Source organism: Phyllostomus hastatus, unplaced genomic scaffold (assembly GCF_019186645.2).
Source record: "Phyllostomus hastatus isolate PE091 unplaced genomic scaffold, TTU_PhHast_1.1 phas_contig_1021, whole genome shotgun sequence".
Classification (NCBI taxonomy): domain Eukaryota; kingdom Metazoa; phylum Chordata; class Mammalia; order Chiroptera; family Phyllostomidae; genus Phyllostomus; species Phyllostomus hastatus.
The window spans coordinates 1,355,490-1,373,063 of NW_025333505.1; the positions used below are offsets into that span (position 1 = coordinate 1,355,490).

Sequence of the window (17,574 nt, forward strand, 5' to 3'; positions counted from 1 at the left end):
AGAAGAAGTGGGAGAGAGGGAGAGAGAAAACATCAATACAGAAATATTGATCGGTGGCCTCTCTCACACACTCTGCTGGGGTTTGAACCTGCAACCTAGATATGCGCCCTGACCAGGGATCAAACCTGCAACCTTTCAGTCCACGAGCCAACACTTTAACCAACTGGCCCACACCAGCCAGGGCTCCTCCTCCTCTTCTTGGTTTAAAGGTCGAAGACCACTCGAGAAGTTCTGCGATAGGCGCCTGTCGCCATGACTGCCGTGCAGTGAGAAGATCTGGGAGAAAGCCTGGCTGGTGGCCGCCATCTGTGGCACCCAAGGGTGAGGCTGGAGGGGAGTGGGGCGAGTAGGGAATTTCGGGGAAGAGCTCTTTCCGGGCTGTGTTTGGTCAGCGAGTTGGCGCCTAGGTTTTCCACGGAAGCCGTGTGAGTGAGCAGCACTGAATTCACAGAGTGACAGTGACGGTGAGGGGCCCAAATCGCTGCGCCGGGAAGTGGCCGTGGCCGAGTGGTGCCCGAGGCTGAGAGCAGAGCCAGCCTGCGGCGGGAGGGAGAGGTCCAGGGAAAAAGGAGGAGGTGAGGCCGCTGAGTCCTGGAGGGGAGCCCTTCTGCAGGAGGTGGGCGGCAGGCGGGGGGCGGGGGGGGGGTGGAACCAGGTCAGGAGACGGGAAGATGAGAGAGAATGCCTTTGATGAAAAAAAGGAAACGAAACGACTGCAGGGAACAAAGGGAGAGAACCAGCGTTTTGAGGCCTTACCCTACAGTCCACGACACACCAGGGAAACGGCTGGAGACACGGAGGAACGGGACGGGGTGAGAAGGGCAGTCGTGCCCGACTTTCGAAGGTCAGTGACCCTGGCAGATGACAGGAGAGCTCTGTGTTTTCTTTGTTTTTTCTATTTAATTTTTTAAATATATTTTATTGATGATGCTAGTACAGTTGTCCCATTTTCTAGCGAATTTCCCTTCCCAACAGGGAAGAAGAAGGCATTTTGGATAATCTCATTAAATATTACAGATGATACCCAATACGATTCCTTTCCATCATGTTATATTCTCAAAACAAATTTTGTCAGATTCAGTTTAAGATTATACATACATTGGAGCCCTGGCCGGGTAGCTCAGCTGGTTGGAGTGTCACCCTGATATCCCAAGGTTGCAGGTTTGATCCCCTGTTAGGGCCCATACAAGAATCAACCAATGCATACATAAGTGGAACAACAAATTGATGTTTTTTTCTCTCTCTCCCTTCTTCTTCTTTCTCTCAAATCAATAAATGCAAAATTTAAAAAAATTACATTAGAAAAGTAACTAGATGTTGTGGCTGGAATTTAGATTCCCCTAAAAGCTGGGTGCACACCTTAAGGGGGCATGAACAGAGGAAGTGTACAAGTCATCCTGTAAAGCTCTCGGAAAATTATATTAGAGAAAACACTTGTAGTTCAATTAAGTGCTCAAATTAATAATAATTGCCTAATGATTTATGTACTGATTTCATTTAAAATGTGTCCTCTGATTAAAACCCCCAAGGCATTTAGTTGGACAATTAGCGAGTAAATAGTTTATAGCAAAAGTGCCGTCCACACCACATATGATAAATTCGGGCTGTGCACAGAGGTTTCCGTGATGGTAGGAAGAAGATGTGAAGAGGAGACGCTCGTATCAGAAGTCCTACTACAGGATTTAAAAGGTGTGCCATGCACACTCACACATACATGTGCACAGACACATGTATGTATGTACATGCACGTACACACGGGCAGTAACTACGAAGCCTGTCTAAGAAGTGCCTTGCTATAACTTACCAGGAGTGTGAACTAGGACCTCATTTCTCTGCGCTTTGGTTTCCTCATCCAAAAGAATGGGAACAAGAGTAACAGTATCCTCCTTCCGGCGTCATTGTGAATCACTAGAGGGGTTAATGTGTATAATCCTCTTGGGACAATGCCTGGCATTTAGTTAGCCCTCAGTAATATACATAGCTACAAGTATAAAATATAGCATCTTTATCACACTTTTCCTAACATGTCATTCTTACTTCTGCTGGTAAGCAATTTTTATTTTTGCCTATCTCTAGTTTTAAAGTTTCCTAAATGAAACAATATTTAAAAAAAATGTAAGACAACGAATAAGAAAGCTTAGCAGTTTGCACACTAGGTGTGGCACGGTTACTGGAGAGGTGAGAATGAGTGGAGGTGGGATGATGGGCACGTCACAGAGGTACACGGGCCGGTGCAGTAGGCAGAATGGAAAGGCGGCCCCTGGATTCTGCCACCCGGCATACTCTCCCCGGTCCCCCTCCTGGAATGTGGGTGGGGCATCACTCCTGCGGTTGGGTTACTCTACCTGGCAAAGGGGAAGAGCTCCCGGATTTTGACTTAGGTTAGTCAAACAGGTTAATCATCCTGGTGGGGCATGACCTGACCAGGTGAGCCCCTCTCCCAGGGGGGTCCAACCTTTTGGCGTCTCTGGGCCACACTGGGGGAAGAAGAGCTGTCTTCGGCCGCACATTAAGTGCACTGCGACACGCAATCACAAGAAATCTCATAATGTTTCAAGTAAATGTGCGGTTAAATTTGTTGAGCCGCACTCACAGCCATCCTGGGCTGCGTGCAGTCCGTGGCCCGTGGGTTGGATGCCCCAGTGGAGGGAACAGAGGCCCCCTTGCTCCCATATGTGCGAGGGACTCACGGCTGGGACCTGGGAACGGCCTCGAGGAAACGGCAGCGACCCACGGCTAACGGCCAGCGAGAACGTGGGGCTGCAGCCTCAGAATCACTAGGAGCTGGATTCCGTCCGTCACAACCTGAGTGACCACGGAAGGGGATCCTGAGCCTCAGGTGCATCCCCGGTCCTGCTGACCCCTCCACTTCAGCCTGGGCGACCGTGCACGGCCAGGCAGCTACGCTGGGACCCCTGACCCACGGACCCACGAGCAACACAATTCTGGCGTTACTGCAAGCTGCTAGGAAATCAAGTATGATAGGGGAGGAACTGCTTAGTTTTGCTGGGGGTGGGGTTAATGGGTTAACAGCAACAGGCCTGGGGTGGGTAGATCCACGATACTCTCCGGTAGAACCCAGGCAACTCCTTCTGCCCACCAGCACGGCACCGCTGAAACTTTTGAAAAGCACGGTAATAAATAAACTGATATTACTGAACGCCAGTGCCGAGAAACTTGAGTAGCATGCTCTCTATAAATACTAGAGTGAAAAGGCACAAACAGCTTGTACCATTATGGAGGACAGTAGAAGGTGATCAGCTAAATCCCAGGGGTTCCTAAAGCACAAATTATGGAAACGCCCTGAATGGTGTTTTGCTAAAACAACAAACCATTAGTGACAGTGCAGGAGGTCGTTCTGATTTGGACTTTAAACATCACATGCGACAGCACAGATGCTTACTTAAATGAAAAAAAATTAAATATGAATGCAGAGAGAATTCTGAAGAACGTGAATTAGAGGATAGGGTATTAAGAAAAACATCATTTTGATTTAGGGATAAGCACAGGATAAGTCAAAGGACAATGGCTGGAGCTGGCTTTATTTACTGCTGTTATTAATCACTGAGCAGAAAGAACTGAAGGAAGCCTTAAATATAAAGGTTCAAGGTTTCCAGGAGAAGATGCTGGTAACCACCTTCAGGAAGTACAAAAAAAAAAAAAAGAAGCTGTCCTGTTCGAAAAATGTACTAGGGAAAGAGGTAAATATCAGAAATACAGCCTAGGAGACGTTCATTAACACTATATTCGTAACATCAAATTTTCAGGGAGACGATAAAAGTGGAAAAGCGAGGGGAGAATAACGACGACCACACTTCCTAACGTGTCCCGGAGACGGAACAAGGAAGCCAGGCTTTGGCTCCCTCAGAATGATGAATCCCCCGCCCCCAACGGATTTGATGGATCTAGTCTCTGCTCAGTGTCAGCTCTGCAGCCCTTGAAATGCTCTGTCACTCAGAGACGCCCCTGAACTCACAGAGCCGTGGCGCTGAGCTGCGGAGAGTCGGAAGAAGGATTGCACAGTAGAGGAGCTGCCTTATGAAAAAAAATAAAGACTGCCAGCTGGTGTCAAACTTGGTCAAGAAATGAGTATATTCAAACTTTGGGGCAGGAGGATGTCATCTCTAAATTATTTGACTGCAAGCAGCAATATCTATCTTTCATGTACATGGTAAAAATAGATTTTTTTTTTTTTTTTTTGAAAGGAAGGCAGTGTAAAGACCCTTCCAGTTCCTACATTTTACCGACGAGGAAACTGAGACAGAGAGATTAATCGATGTGCTCCAAGTCCTACAGGGAATTTGTACAGAATCTGCCCACCACACAGCTCTCCAGGGGGGAGTTCCTGCCACTGAGGGCAACGGAGAGGCCGCCATCCCGGCTGTGGGCCTGCTAGTCCGCCCCACGTCCTGGGGTCGTCCACGGCGGACACCCGGCCACCACGCCGGCTACAGCTAACTCCCCAGCCACAGTCTGGCCCACTCAGCCTCCTGAAGCTCCATCAAGCCAACCCCCTCCTTCCCTGTTTCCCCACCTCCACACCCGGTTTCCACTCCTGGATCACAGCAGAGCTTTTTGTAACTTGTCTCCCTCCTTTAGGTCTGGTCGTCTCTGGAGAATCTTATTCGCAGTTGCCGAAGCCACACTTAATTGCTACAATATCGTCCATCACTTGCTTTTCCCTCAGGATCAGGTGTCAACTGCTCTGCCTCCCACTCAAAGCGTTTTGTAAGTCCCCTTCTCCCCATCTGTGGGCCGCATAAGAGCCCCTTGTCCTTCAAGACTCAACCCTCGGGTCAGATGGTTGGCGGCAGATTTCACGGGTCCCTGAGCCGAGGCTAACGCCCATTCCGGGGTTACCGAAATTGTCTGGGCAGGCGCTCCGGGCAGTTCATCCCTCCTGGCCACGGCCGTGCCCTGCGTCCCGCTGGCTGGCTGGGGCTGGCCTTCCTCCCTGCACATTAGATACATCGGCATGGCCTCAGTCGGTCCCCTCCTCCCAGTCGGTTCATCCTGCTCCAGGACCCTAGTGGCCCTTGATCATTCACACGGGTGACCCATTGTCCCGCAGAATGACCTGAGACACCTTTCTTCCCCTTGCTCTCAGCGACCTTCCCCGGCACGCCGACCAACTAGTAGTTCATCGCTGGGAACCTGCTCTCCGTTCGGTTCCCGTGAGCTGGTCCCTGAGATGCTGCTCCCCTGTTCCCATCATCCCCTCAGTGATGCCAGCATTTCTCACAGATTTGTATGCGAACAATTAGCACATTTCTATTTCTAATCCAAACATCCTTTTGGGGGCTTATCCAACTGCAAAATTTGCATCTCAATTTGGATGGCATATGGCATCTCTTAATGAACTAGGTCAAAGCCGAACTCTTGAAATTCCTCTAAACCTGTTCTCCCCTTCATTTTCCACGTCTCCCCGACGACGCCGTAATTCACCTAGTCACTCAATCCATAGCTTCAGGAGTTACTCTTGAGAACTGTCTTTAACCGTGCGTATCGAATCCATCACTGACGCTGACGATGCTGCCTTCGGACTGGATCCGAAAGCCATCTGTTTCTCATCACGTGAGCCGTCCCCGTCCTCGTCCAAGGCCGCGTGTCTCTTTCCCGGACTCCGACGGCACCTTCCCGGCTGGGCCCAGCGCTATCACTCGCAGCTGCCCCGGGCACCCCCAGCGGGGCTTCCAATCAAGACCTTCTCACTCTCTTGAGTGAAACCTCTCTGTAGACTCCCACCTACTGCACTGAAAAAACTAAATGAGACACTAGAACCCAAAGCTTTTTCCGACTACCCTCCTCACTGGCTGGGCTGCTCTGGCCCCTGCCTACGTCCCCACTTCATTTCCAGTGCCGTGGGGTGCGTCTCCTTGCAAACAAACCACCTCTTCGACGCCTTGGGGTCATTTCTTTTCCTCTTCTTTTGAGGGGCTTTGTCTCTTTTCAGACTTCACATTTCGGCTAAACGGTAGGTGGCTGCCTCCGAGAGGTCTTTCCTAAAATCCTCTGTCCAAAATACATCACTCCTCACCATCCCCTCATTTTTATTTCCAAGGAAGTTACTTATTTGTTTGCTTTTTACCGCCGTGCTCATCATCGGTTGGGAGCGCCCCGAAGGCACTTGCCGCCTCCACTGGTTCTCACACGGCACGGCGCCTGCTGCACGGGGAGCGCGCACGTGAAGAAAACCGTAGAAAGGGGAGCCTACAGGTACGCGCACATAGTCCATCCTTTTTAGTCCCTACCCAAATCTGCATCAGGTGTGAGCTGCCAGTGAGGTCCCCTTTCCTTCAAAGGGCCACCGCGTCTGTCCGTACAAGGGACGAACTGTCCTGCCTCCCGCCCAGCCTGGTGAGAAGCGGGGGGAAAGAGTCTGACGGCTGCCGACCCATGGCTCCTTCCCCAGAGGGGATATCTGGCGTCCACCTTGGAAATATGTGATACAGTCAGCGGTGACACACACCCCAGCACACCCAGGGCCCCCTGAGGGGCAGGGCGGCTCTGTTCTCCAACAGACATGCTGCACAGGGAGGTGCCCGCGTGGTTTCTCACGACACCGAGGGATACGTCGAGTCCTTGCAGGCCACCGCGCGCGGCCATCCCCTGCCCCTCTTCAGCGCACATCTCTCGGAAATGGAACGGCCCCAGCCAAGCTCTGTGGTGCCATGTTCTCCCAACGGTGTCAAGTTCACGGTCTCTCCAGATGAAAGGAGGGCTGATAGATGGCAAAAGGCCAAGCTGTGCCTTGCAAGGGCCCCTGACACACGGATGCCCACAACCATCTCGAGAGACAGAAGAAAGACATTCTCACTGCAGGGGGCTGCGCTGTTCGGTCCACGGCTCAGGCTGCGTCAGGAGAGCCGGAGTGAACTATAGCCGCCACACTCTTTAAGGGAGGCATCCATGACAGGAGGCCCGTGTTTCTGAGTGAAGGCTTCAATGCACAGAAAGGTAATCTCTCCAGAAAGCCAACAGCCCTTCATTCTACGTGTTCTTCTATATAAAAAAATGTATTCATTGTGGTTTGGTCTTGTTTTCCAGTTCTTTTTGGAAATGCATATGGGCAAACAACTAGAGTAAATTCACAACTGTTCAAGCACCGTCAGGGTGTTCAATTTACTCTGAGGTTAACAGTTGACTTCAATTGACAAATAAATATATATATTATTGATATATGTATATCTCAATTATATAAATATGGGGGAGAGGGAGTGAGAAGAGAGGGGGAGAGAGGGAGGGAGGGGGGAGAGAGAGAGAGGGAGGGGAGAGGGAGAGAGGGAGGGGAGAGGGAGAGGGAGGGGGAGGGAGAGAGAGGGAGAGGGAGAGAGGGAGGGGGAGGGAGAGAGAGGGAGAGGGAGAGAGAGAGAGAGAGGAAGGGGGGGGAGAGAGAGAGAGAGAGAGAGAGAGAGAGAGAGAGAGAGAGAGAGAGAGAGAGAGAGGCTAAAGATCATGCTTCTTACAGACCGAATCAAGTTCTCACAGGTTATACTTCAGTTCAAGTGAGATTACAACGAAGGTGAACAACAAGTCCCCAAGTCCATGGACAAGTCCAACGAACAACTCTTCGATCGTGCTTTCTGGTCTATGAATTCCTTCTCGGGCGCACGCTTAGGGTTCTTGGCACGGGAGGGAATTTGGGGGGCGGCAGCTGCTATTCCACCGTTTTCTCTGCCCGTCTCCCACCCTCCACTCGTGTCCTCATCATTGTCCCATCGTCCCCAGCCACAGGAGGCCTGGCTTCCTGGCATTGCCCAAAGTTCTCCACCGGGGTCCACTCGCCTGTTTAGGGTTCTGCGTCCTCGCTGCGCTATCCTAGGCCCACTGCACACCTGGGGAGTGGGAGTCTCTGAGCTGGAGCCACTAAGATTGCAAGGAAAAGAGGGGAGAAAGGCTCCGTATGTGATTCTAAAGCACATCCAGGCTAAAGAACCACTGGCCTCAAACATATTTGAATTTGAATCATGCCTGAATGACATAAGAAAGGTGTTTAACTCACTAATCCTTCAGAAAAAAATAGCCTACTGCTGGTAACCTTTACTGAAAGTTTACAATGTGTTGAATAATATGCTAAAAACCCTACGTAAATATCTCATTTCTATCATGTCATAATGCTATGGGGTAGATATTGTTGTTAATCCATCTTACAGGCAAACATACTGAGGCACGTTGAGTTTCATAAAGGTACGGAGGTGGCCAAGATCACGTATCTGGTGACTCACAGAGCCAGGATACAAACCCAGGTAGTCCGAGCGAGGGCCTCCCAGGATGCCTGGCGCAGGGCAAGCGGCCGGTGCGGCCCTCATCGCCGGCAGCACGTGTGATCACCACCCTGGCCATCCCCCTCCCCAGACGTCCACACCGAACGCTGACCCTGCCCGCAGCCAGTGAGCGGTGGGCGCCTCGCCCCCTTCTCCGGGGTTTGGGAGGGCAAGACGTCACCCGGTGTCTCACAGAAATAGGCCCTTAGAGAGCTGTGCATCTCAGACACTGCTCAGGGAGAGTGCCAGAGCCCACGCTCTCATTTCACGGCCCCCGGAATGTAATATGGATCCGGAGAAGCGCTAGGTTCTCTTTCCGAGCAGGAAACCTCAGGTCAATTTTGGGAGAGCTGCTGGGAAGCTATGCCTGTGCCAGAGCCATATGTCAGCGCCCAGCAGGGTCCCCTCTATAACTACAGGGAATGCGGGGGGCAGTCTGGAACGCTCTGCAAGCTTCCTCTGGCACCGCAGCAGCAGCGTGGGGAGCTGAGCATCCATGCTGGGCTTCCCCAGCCCGGGTGCCTGTGGAGGCTGCTCCATGGGCAGCTCGACCTGCCTGTTTCCCTTTTGGGGGTTTCTCCCACCCCAGACTTTTTTTAAAGTGCTACTTTTTTATTGTTATGGTCAGAAGGGAGATTTTTTTGAACATACGCTGTCTGAAGGTATCATTGCCGTAGAAATACGTTTCAGCCTTAGCTAGCAAACCCAGCCCCAGGTACTGTACCGTGTGTGCGGTGATGGACATAGGCACAGAAAACACACGCTTCGGTGGCAGCGCTGACGCTCCACACGCAGAGAAGCAACGCCCCCCGGCGCGCCCGCGCGGCCCCCGTACCTGTCATGTTGCAGTACACCTTCAGAGGGCCCAGCGGTCCGCTGCCGTCCGGGTCGATCCAGTAGTAGTTCGACGTCTGGCCCAGGTGTTTGTACGCCTCGCAGGACGGCTCGTAGATGGCTGCAAGGGAACGTGGGACGTGAGCACCGCACAGAACAGGTGGCTCCCCACACAAACACCCCAGGGACGCGTCAGGCCCTGGACCCAGCTGCTGGGGACTGGGGCCTCTCGCTAGACCGAGCATCCTTTTCCTCCACGTCTAAATGCACGGTTTGGTTTCTCCTCCGTGGGCATTTCTGACCTAACGAACGAACGTAACAAGTTCTGGCTTTACAGTCAGGGAGAAGAGCTCTGAAAAGTCAATACATTATTAAATGAATGTAACATTTGTTGTATTGGGATCCATGATTGTTGAGAAAATATTTAATCTATAGTTGCAGATAGCATCTTCTGACTGTGAGGGGATGTTATTTTTGCAAGGTAAGTGTTGTCTGCTTGGCTTGGCTATCAACTAAGAGATTTCTCTCTCTCTCTCTCTCTCTCTCTCTCTCTCTCTCTCTCTCTCTCTCTCTCACACACACACACACACACACACACACTTTTTTTGCATAGGTGTCTGATTTCACGGGATTTCTGTTCTTCCTTTATTTCAGGAAGAAAGGAAAGGAATGTCCCTGCTGCACTTTGTTACAGGTGCTTTAATTACAGCAAATTTTGTTTGTGTAGAAAGCTGGTATCAATAACTGAATTACAGGTTCTTCTCCATTGTTTTCCTCTTTGTTCCCACACTCTTGACACTTTTTTTTCTCCTAGGAAACTGCACCTGTTTTCAGAAGTACAAGATGGACATTTACATGTTGCCTTTCTCGAGAGAACGAAAATATTATTGCAAAAATGTTTTGACGCCTATGAGGAATTTGAATGACCTCTTTACCAAACTAAGAATTCCGGTACAACTCACTGCCTCTGAAATGCAAGCAGCAGGGTCTTTTGCTAACGTGCACCTGAAGTTGAACCCCAGCATCTGTCGCTTGCTTGGTGATGAAGCAGGAGGTCCCGTTCAGGGACTGCCTCTCCTACCTTCCTCCTCCACCTCCCCCCAGGCCTCCCTTTGGCTTCCCATGGTCTCCTCTCTGCAAAGACCTTAGACCTCCGATAACAATGAAAAGTCCATTTCATTTTAAAAACAACACACTAGACTCCAACAATTCTGAATTTTTTTTTATTTACTTAATCCGTCTTGCTTCCCTTCCTCCTTTCCTGCTGCAAACAGTTGCTGAGCACTCAGGACGTGTCGGGCGGTGGACGAGGCACCACAAACACAGCGGTGAACAACACGGATGCAGGGTTTTGGAGAGGGGTTTGCTCTCTAGTTCTGCGGGCGCTCCTGCATCATCAAGCGCTCCTGGGAGAGGATGTGGCCAGAAAGCACGCAGAACCCCACACACCTTTTGTCTCATGTAACGATGAGTACGTCCACTGGCCATTTCCCAATTGTCTACTGGCATAATAAATTATGGCTACTCATATTTTGAGTGCCATACCAAGTGAGAGGCAGTGAGAAAGTATTTGAAAACCTGGAGCGGGAAGAGCAACAGTTGGAGGTAGGTTTTAGAAAGAAAACTCCTTGCAGCAGAAGATAGATTCCAGGGAAGTGGTTCGGAAGGCAAGAGCATTTCAGGGGTTACTGCCGTAGGCCAGTGGAAGGATGACGGCTCTTTGTGAGAATATGAAAAAGCATGATGTCGATGCACCTGGTCCACGTGTTTCCAAGAGCAACAGGACTCGGGGACCAGATGAGTGTAGGCAGGAAGGAAGGGAGCTCCGGATGCCCCACACCCACCCTCTCTGAAAATAACAAGTCAATATTTGTCTTCACGACCTCTCTCCAGCTTCTTGTAATGTCTTTGCACAGCTCAAATCCATCCGCAAGATCAGGTTTGAATTCTAAAGTCTCTTTGGCCAAACTGCCATGAAAACTTCCGCCTTTCTCCTCTCCTATTGAATCATTGGTCACTCTCTTCCTCCCCTGCCAACACCCCAGTCATTTTCTTTACCATCGGGGATGTGGCTCACAACAATCGCGTTGTATTAATCCGTGGTCGTACCCAACTATCTCTTCACTCCCCACCCAGTGATGCTTTTTTTTTAATCCAGTGTTATTCTAGCCTTAAAACATTCCTTCCATAAAGTTCGGAGAATGTGTCATGGTTCCTCAGCATCTACGATGTTATATCCCAGATCACGCTCTCTGCCTGCAAGGCTCTCCACAACCCAATCGATCTCCCCTGGTTCTAGCACCTTGCCGAGGGCAGCCTTGCTCTCTGGTCAGGAACACCGGGCACAGGGGACTGCTCGCCCCTTCCAGGGCCTCCTTCATCTGCAGGGCGCTACAGCCTCCTTGTGCACCTAGCCACCGCCGCAATCGGAGCCGACTACTGAGGCGGAAGTGGTAAGAGACGGGGCTCTGAGGTCAAACAGGCTGGGGCTGGAATTCAATGGACTCTGCAGAGTGCTGTGTACATAACACTGGCAAAGCTTCCTAACTTTATTTGGTCTTGTCTGGAGAATGGGTATTGTAGGTTTATTGAACGGTGTCTTGAGATTTGGAGGAAGTAATCGATGTCAATGGCTTAAAATTATATCTGGCCATGGTAAATATTTAGTAAGTGGAGTTTTTATGATCAGTGTAATAATTATTATGGAGGTCCTCCTCACACTCCTCCTTTCTTGAGGAGACCCCGCACCCTCACCCCGTCCGTGGTCAGTATGTCTGTCTGTCTGTGCAGTTCAGGCCATTCGCTGCTCATCTCAGGCACTGAAATTCTTCATTATAATCAATTTAGGGCCTGATTAACTATTAATTGAATTTCATATACAAAAGCTTTATTTCCTAACAAGACTGCGAATTTTCTTGAAGGGCGGGCCCAGAAAATATATTTTTCTTTTCTACTCCATATAATCTAACATGGTAGGAGTTTAAGAAAAGCTCTCAGAACTGAACTGAACATGTACCTACGCTTCATCCTGGTCTGACTTTGACAAAAATCCTTGCTTAGCTGGCTGAGCAGGAGAAGCCCAGGCAGACAAGGTAGGACAAAAGAAGGGTCACAGTTGTTTGTATGGAAAACAATGCCTAATTAATCAACAGTCACACAGGAATAAACTCTGTGTTTTGCGTACTCACAACTGTACACCTACCTTTGCCCCACCCTCTAGGAAGGCAGGACTGGGTGGTAAGAAGTGTCATGTAGGTCACTACTGCATTTCTAAGGAAGCATGTAAGCATTTTTAAAGAGGGCTACACACCTAACCCAGGTACCTAAGGGCAGATGTGGAAGGCACATGGTGAGGGACAAAAGAAGCTCTTCTCTTTTTCTTCAAGCAGTGACAATTATGCTGCTTGCCTTCAACCTAGCACAGGCCTACGGGCTGCTGTTGCCTCACCAACGCATTTCAGTCCAACTTCATCTCCTGTGAAAACCACCCGGCGTGCCTGTGAGACAGGGGCCCCGCCTCCGCCAGGAGCTCCTGGCTCAGCATGGGGGCCTGCAGCTCTAACAGTCTCCCCAGTGACTGCAGACCCTGCTGGTCTGAGTGCCTTTTGGGAAGCGCAGCTCTAATCCTGGAAAACACAAAGTTAACTCTAAAAGGGTGGACTAATTCTTGACTGATATTTAAATTCAAATAGAAAAAGTAAGTCACCAAAAGGCAATGCAGTACAATTGTAAATAAAATAAAGCTAGAATGCCACCTCGCTTCACTCAAAATAATAACAATGGAATGTGATACAAAACTCTAAATGCAAATGCAGTGTCAAAAGAAATATACTCGGGGGAGTTCGCAGAAAAATAGTTAGAAAGGAATACACTAAAACAGCAACAGTGATTATCGTTGAGTAGTAAGGTTATGGATGATTTAAACCCTTTCATTCTTTTCTGTATTTTTCACATGAGTTTATAATGTGCACAAGTTACATTATCATGAAAAACACTGTTGCAAAATGTGTATTTGGGAAATGGCACCCGAGGTAAAATGGCAAGGACAGCTGGAATACCAAAAAATGACATTAGTTTTATACGTGAATAAGGAATTAAGAGATTTTCATTCAGATCTCTTTTTCTGTCATTTACTACTTGGGAACTTCCCTGAACTTGGTTTCTACAACTGTAAATTGAAGGCAAAGATAATACCTCCCTGGCCGAGTCATCGTAAAGATGAAAGGAAGTCGCACACTGTGTAACTCAGGAGCACTGAGCACACTGGAACGTTAATGCAGAGAAGGAGCTGACCACAGCATTTGCCTGCACGCCTCTGCCGGGTCCTAGCTGGGCTGCAGGATTTTGCACATCCAACAGGCGGAGCCGACAGAGCGCCAGGGGCCAGAGAAGAAAGAGAAGGGTCTGAACCACCCTCAGCTGAGTTTTGCTAGTGGACCGTCAAAGACCAGCAAGGAAACCAGGCTGGTGGCAAAATAAATAGACTCGTTAAGTCCATTGGTTTACAGGTGTTCCTGCTTTTCAAAAGTTGGCTTTATGCGACTGTGACTTTGCTTTTGCAGCCGACCCTGACCTTACATGAATGCTTGTTTTTGCTAACTGAAGGCCAAAAGGGAAAACAGCACTCAGCGTTTGTTTTGTGGGGAGCCTGCAGAGGCGGGGGCACTCCAAGGAGGAGCGAGAGTGGCCCCCTCAGGCTCCCGCCCTGGGAGCTACGCTCAGCACCTCAGCATGGGTGGAGCCCCAGGCTCTGGGCGGTGTCTGTGAGCCTCTGCGCTTCGTCTCCACTCCTGCTGCGCATCCGTTAGTGCCCGAAAGTCACGGCTTCAGGGCTGCACGCCACTCGGACCTACAAAGGTTTCACAGGAACGCTCCGAGAGTGGGAGGGAAACCTGTAGTGGAAAAAGGTAGTTTTTCTCTGTCGGAACTCCCAGGCCCAAAGAAAGGGTCTCGTCGTCTTCACCAGATCCCAGACATTCGGAGATCCCACAACTGAACACATCAGATTGAACTGTGGAGCAGGAACAGATCCAGGGAGCGGTAAACCCTGAATCCTCACTCCTTCTCAGTAAAGAGAATGTCCGAGTAGCGACACGGTAGAGGAAGTGGAAGGTGACGAGGACTCCTGTAGTAGCTTCACACGGCTGCTGTAATAAATTAGCAAACGCGTGGTGGACTGAAACATCCACATTCATTATCTTAACAGTTCTGGGGGTCAGGAGCTTGACATGGGTTTCGGGGGGGCTGAATCCAAGTTGGGGGCAGGGCTGCGCTCCTTCAGAAACCTCAAGGGGAGAATCCAGGTTTTGGCTTTGCCGGCTTACAGAGGTGCCCGCCTTCCTCGACCCCCAGTCCTGTTTCTCTGTCTCTGAAGCCAGCAGAGACGGAGGGAGTTCTTCACCTCACCCCCTCACTCAGATCCTCTGCGTTCCTGGTCACCTCTCTATTTTAGGGAGCTTCATGGTTATGTTGGGTCCATCCAGATAATCCAGGGTAATATCATGCGACTGCCCTTAACGTGGTCATAACGTCCCCTTGCCACAGAAGGTGACACAGTCGTAGGTTTCATGGGTTTGGACACAGACATACTTTGGAATGTGGCGGAGGCATTATTCTGCCTATTGCAACTGTACAGTAATAACATGTGAAATAACTGCCCGACCTAAGAACACACTGTACTAAACACCCAGTGCACTCCCAGTGCTGTTGATTAGCAAGAGAAGTAGTAGACAGAATAACAGAGGTGGACAAACAAGGTTGAACATGTGCACCGAACACGAACGGTGCATCGGTAGAGCACTAAACAACACGTGCCTCCTGGGCCCCCCCCCAGCCCAGACCCAGGACACCAAGGTCCCGGGCTGCCTGTGCTCACGTGCGGACATAGCCCAGGGCCCCGGATGACAGTCAACGCCCAGGCAGAGAAGAGCGAGGGTTTAAGAGCAAAGATGTGCCATGGGCCCAACGTGCTGGGAAAGGAGAGCACCAGTGAGGCAACGGCTGGAGGAGAGGCAGAATGTACAGCAGGAGGTGTTTCCAAGAAGGACAACGCTCCCGAGTCTGAATCGCTGCAGGGCAGGAAGACGGCAGTACCTTTAGTGAGCAGATGTGGGTGACATTTTAAATAGTTCAGGTGCTGGTGTTCGTAGAAACCAGAGCCTAAGGAAGGGATCAGGTTGGCGGAATGGGGCGGGGACCACGCTGTCACCAGAGTTTGAACCATGAAAGGAAACAGACAGAATAAAAACTGATAGGGATTGCTGACTTCAAGTGAGGAAGTATTCTTGTCTTTGTTTTTTTTTTTTGATTTTGTTTTACAATGTGTAAGATTCATGCCTTCCTTTAAATAGGGTTATTTCTGATTAGAAAAAGCATTTAAACTCTTCGGATGAATTTTGAAAAAGTAGCACATAATAAAAAAGAAAATAACCTATTTTCCTGCCTCGAGTCACAAATTTGGGGAGCTTGTGTATCTTGGTCTGTTTGAATGTCAGGTCCCTCTTCTTCCTTCTGTCTAGCCTCCTTCAAGGGTATGACAGGCCACTGAACTAGCAGAGCACAGGCCACTGAAGGGCCACGTTTTATTAGTGGTTGTCAGGGACTGCACAGTCACTCACTCTCTGCCACCATGAAATAAGGTCTACACCCTGACAGTCAATTTTAGACTCCTGAGAATCTGAAACCAACACTTCTGTTTGTTGATGAAACTTCACCAGCAGTGAACTTCACCAGAAACTTCACTGGCTGGACTCTGAAAGCAAAACTAAAGATAGTTTCTGATTTGATTAGCAAAAAAGAGACCCTGCCATATTCTTTTATTTGTATTTTTTGATTAATCATTGAAAAAATTATTTTCAATTACACGTTGGAGATTTTTTTTTCCCTCACAGCCCTCTGACAATACCAACCCTGCAGATATTTTGATTTCTGACTCCTAGCCTCAAAACTGTAAGGTGATGTATTTCTGTTGTCACCCCGTCTGTCATGCTTTGGAACAGCAGCCCAGGGAACCCAGGACAGACACTTCCAGCTGCCAGCTAACTGGGTCAAGCTCTCCTCGTGCCTGCCTCTGAGCTTTTTCAACTTTTTATGAGCGATGTGGAGGAGGACTCCGCATCATGCTCCCCCACTTTAATTTTAAGAGAGAAATACCTTCCTGGTGAAGTAGCTACTTTTGGCCCATTGGGTACAGAACCTTTTGCTGGGGGTTCTGCAGGGCACTCGGCACCTGCTCTCTGGAGCTCGCTGTGCTGGGGAGCTGAGGACCGCTCTCCTCGCCCACCGCCACACCTCCGTGCCCTGAGAGAGGCCACTGCGTGTGCTGCACGCATGCCTGAATCCTGCATCCTTCCTGGCCCTGCCTTCTACAGCAGCCGGGTCTCTGGGAGTGGCCAAGGCTGGTACACGTTGGAGAGTTCATTACAACTCAAGAATGAACTCGTACGTGAAGTTATTTTTGGAGCATCCTAAGTAGTCTTTTCCTGCTTGTGCAGAAAGGGATAAATGCACTCCTAATAATTTGATACAAAGGTAGAAAGGAGCATACAGTCACTTTATAGCTCATGTGTGAACAAATGCTGTAAAGTAATATTGGGGTGTTGATAGCTGATGGATGCCCTCCCTTTCCTCGTCTCTGACATCGAAGGTGACTATACACCCACGCAGGCTTGCTGTAGGAAGCAGGTGACAAGATGCTAAAAGGGAGACTGGATGACTGCAGCTGTGTCCTCGAATTAGTAAAGGAGCCGTCTAATGGCAAATGTGGATACGCCAGGAAAAGCAGAATGGGAGTTCTCGGCCCCGGCAAAGGGCCTGGAGCACATGTGGAGGGCGGTGCTGTAAACAGGATGGTGTCCGGGGCCCCTCTTATTCCGACCCCTCCTAGTAACCGAGCCGCCTCCTGATTTTCATTCATCTTTAACGCATCTTTGAAAATAAGTTTCTCCACTGGAAAGAGATCCAGGTGAGGGGACAAAGGTAGGTTTACAGTTGTGCGTACACAAAACACAGAGTTTCTTCTTGCATTAGTTATTTGTTAATTATTGTGTTATTCATTATTTTGTCATTATTATTGTGTTATTAATAATTATTATTAACCTCCTTCTGCCCACCCCTGTATTTCTCATTTGGAGTGATGAAATGGACTTTCTGATCTCAGTCAGGCTCTCGTGCACTGAGTCGGAGAAACGAGCTCTCTCAGAATCTCACTCGGTGAGATTCCCACTCAGGTGACACCGAGGGACAGCGGCACTGGAAGTCCAGGAGGCAGGAGTGGCCTCGAGACCCGCCCCGGGGAGAGCTCCTATTCTAGGACCCTGCAATTATTTTTAATTAGCACACGTGTAAGCTTTACAATGGCCCAGTCCTCGTTCACACTTGAATATTAACCTCATGCGATTTTGGTTTCTTTGGATAATGGTTTTAAGCGTGAATAAGTGCCCTGACCACATTACTTCCCCTAGGAATGATTTTCTCA

At 49.6% G+C, this 17,574-nt stretch overlaps 1 protein-coding gene across 1 annotated transcript in view; it reads right to left on the reverse strand.

Moving 5' to 3' along the window:
* The window catches only part of CNTNAP2 (contactin associated protein 2), a 1,612,013-nt gene that overhangs the window by 542,429 nt on the left and 1,052,010 nt on the right, over positions 1 to 17,574 (reverse strand). Inside the window, exon 12 of the mRNA XM_045834058.1 lies at positions 9,100 to 9,219. Coding sequence (XP_045690014.1) covers positions 9,100 to 9,219 — 120 coding nt within the window. The remainder of the gene's footprint in view (positions 1 to 9,099; positions 9,220 to 17,574) is intronic.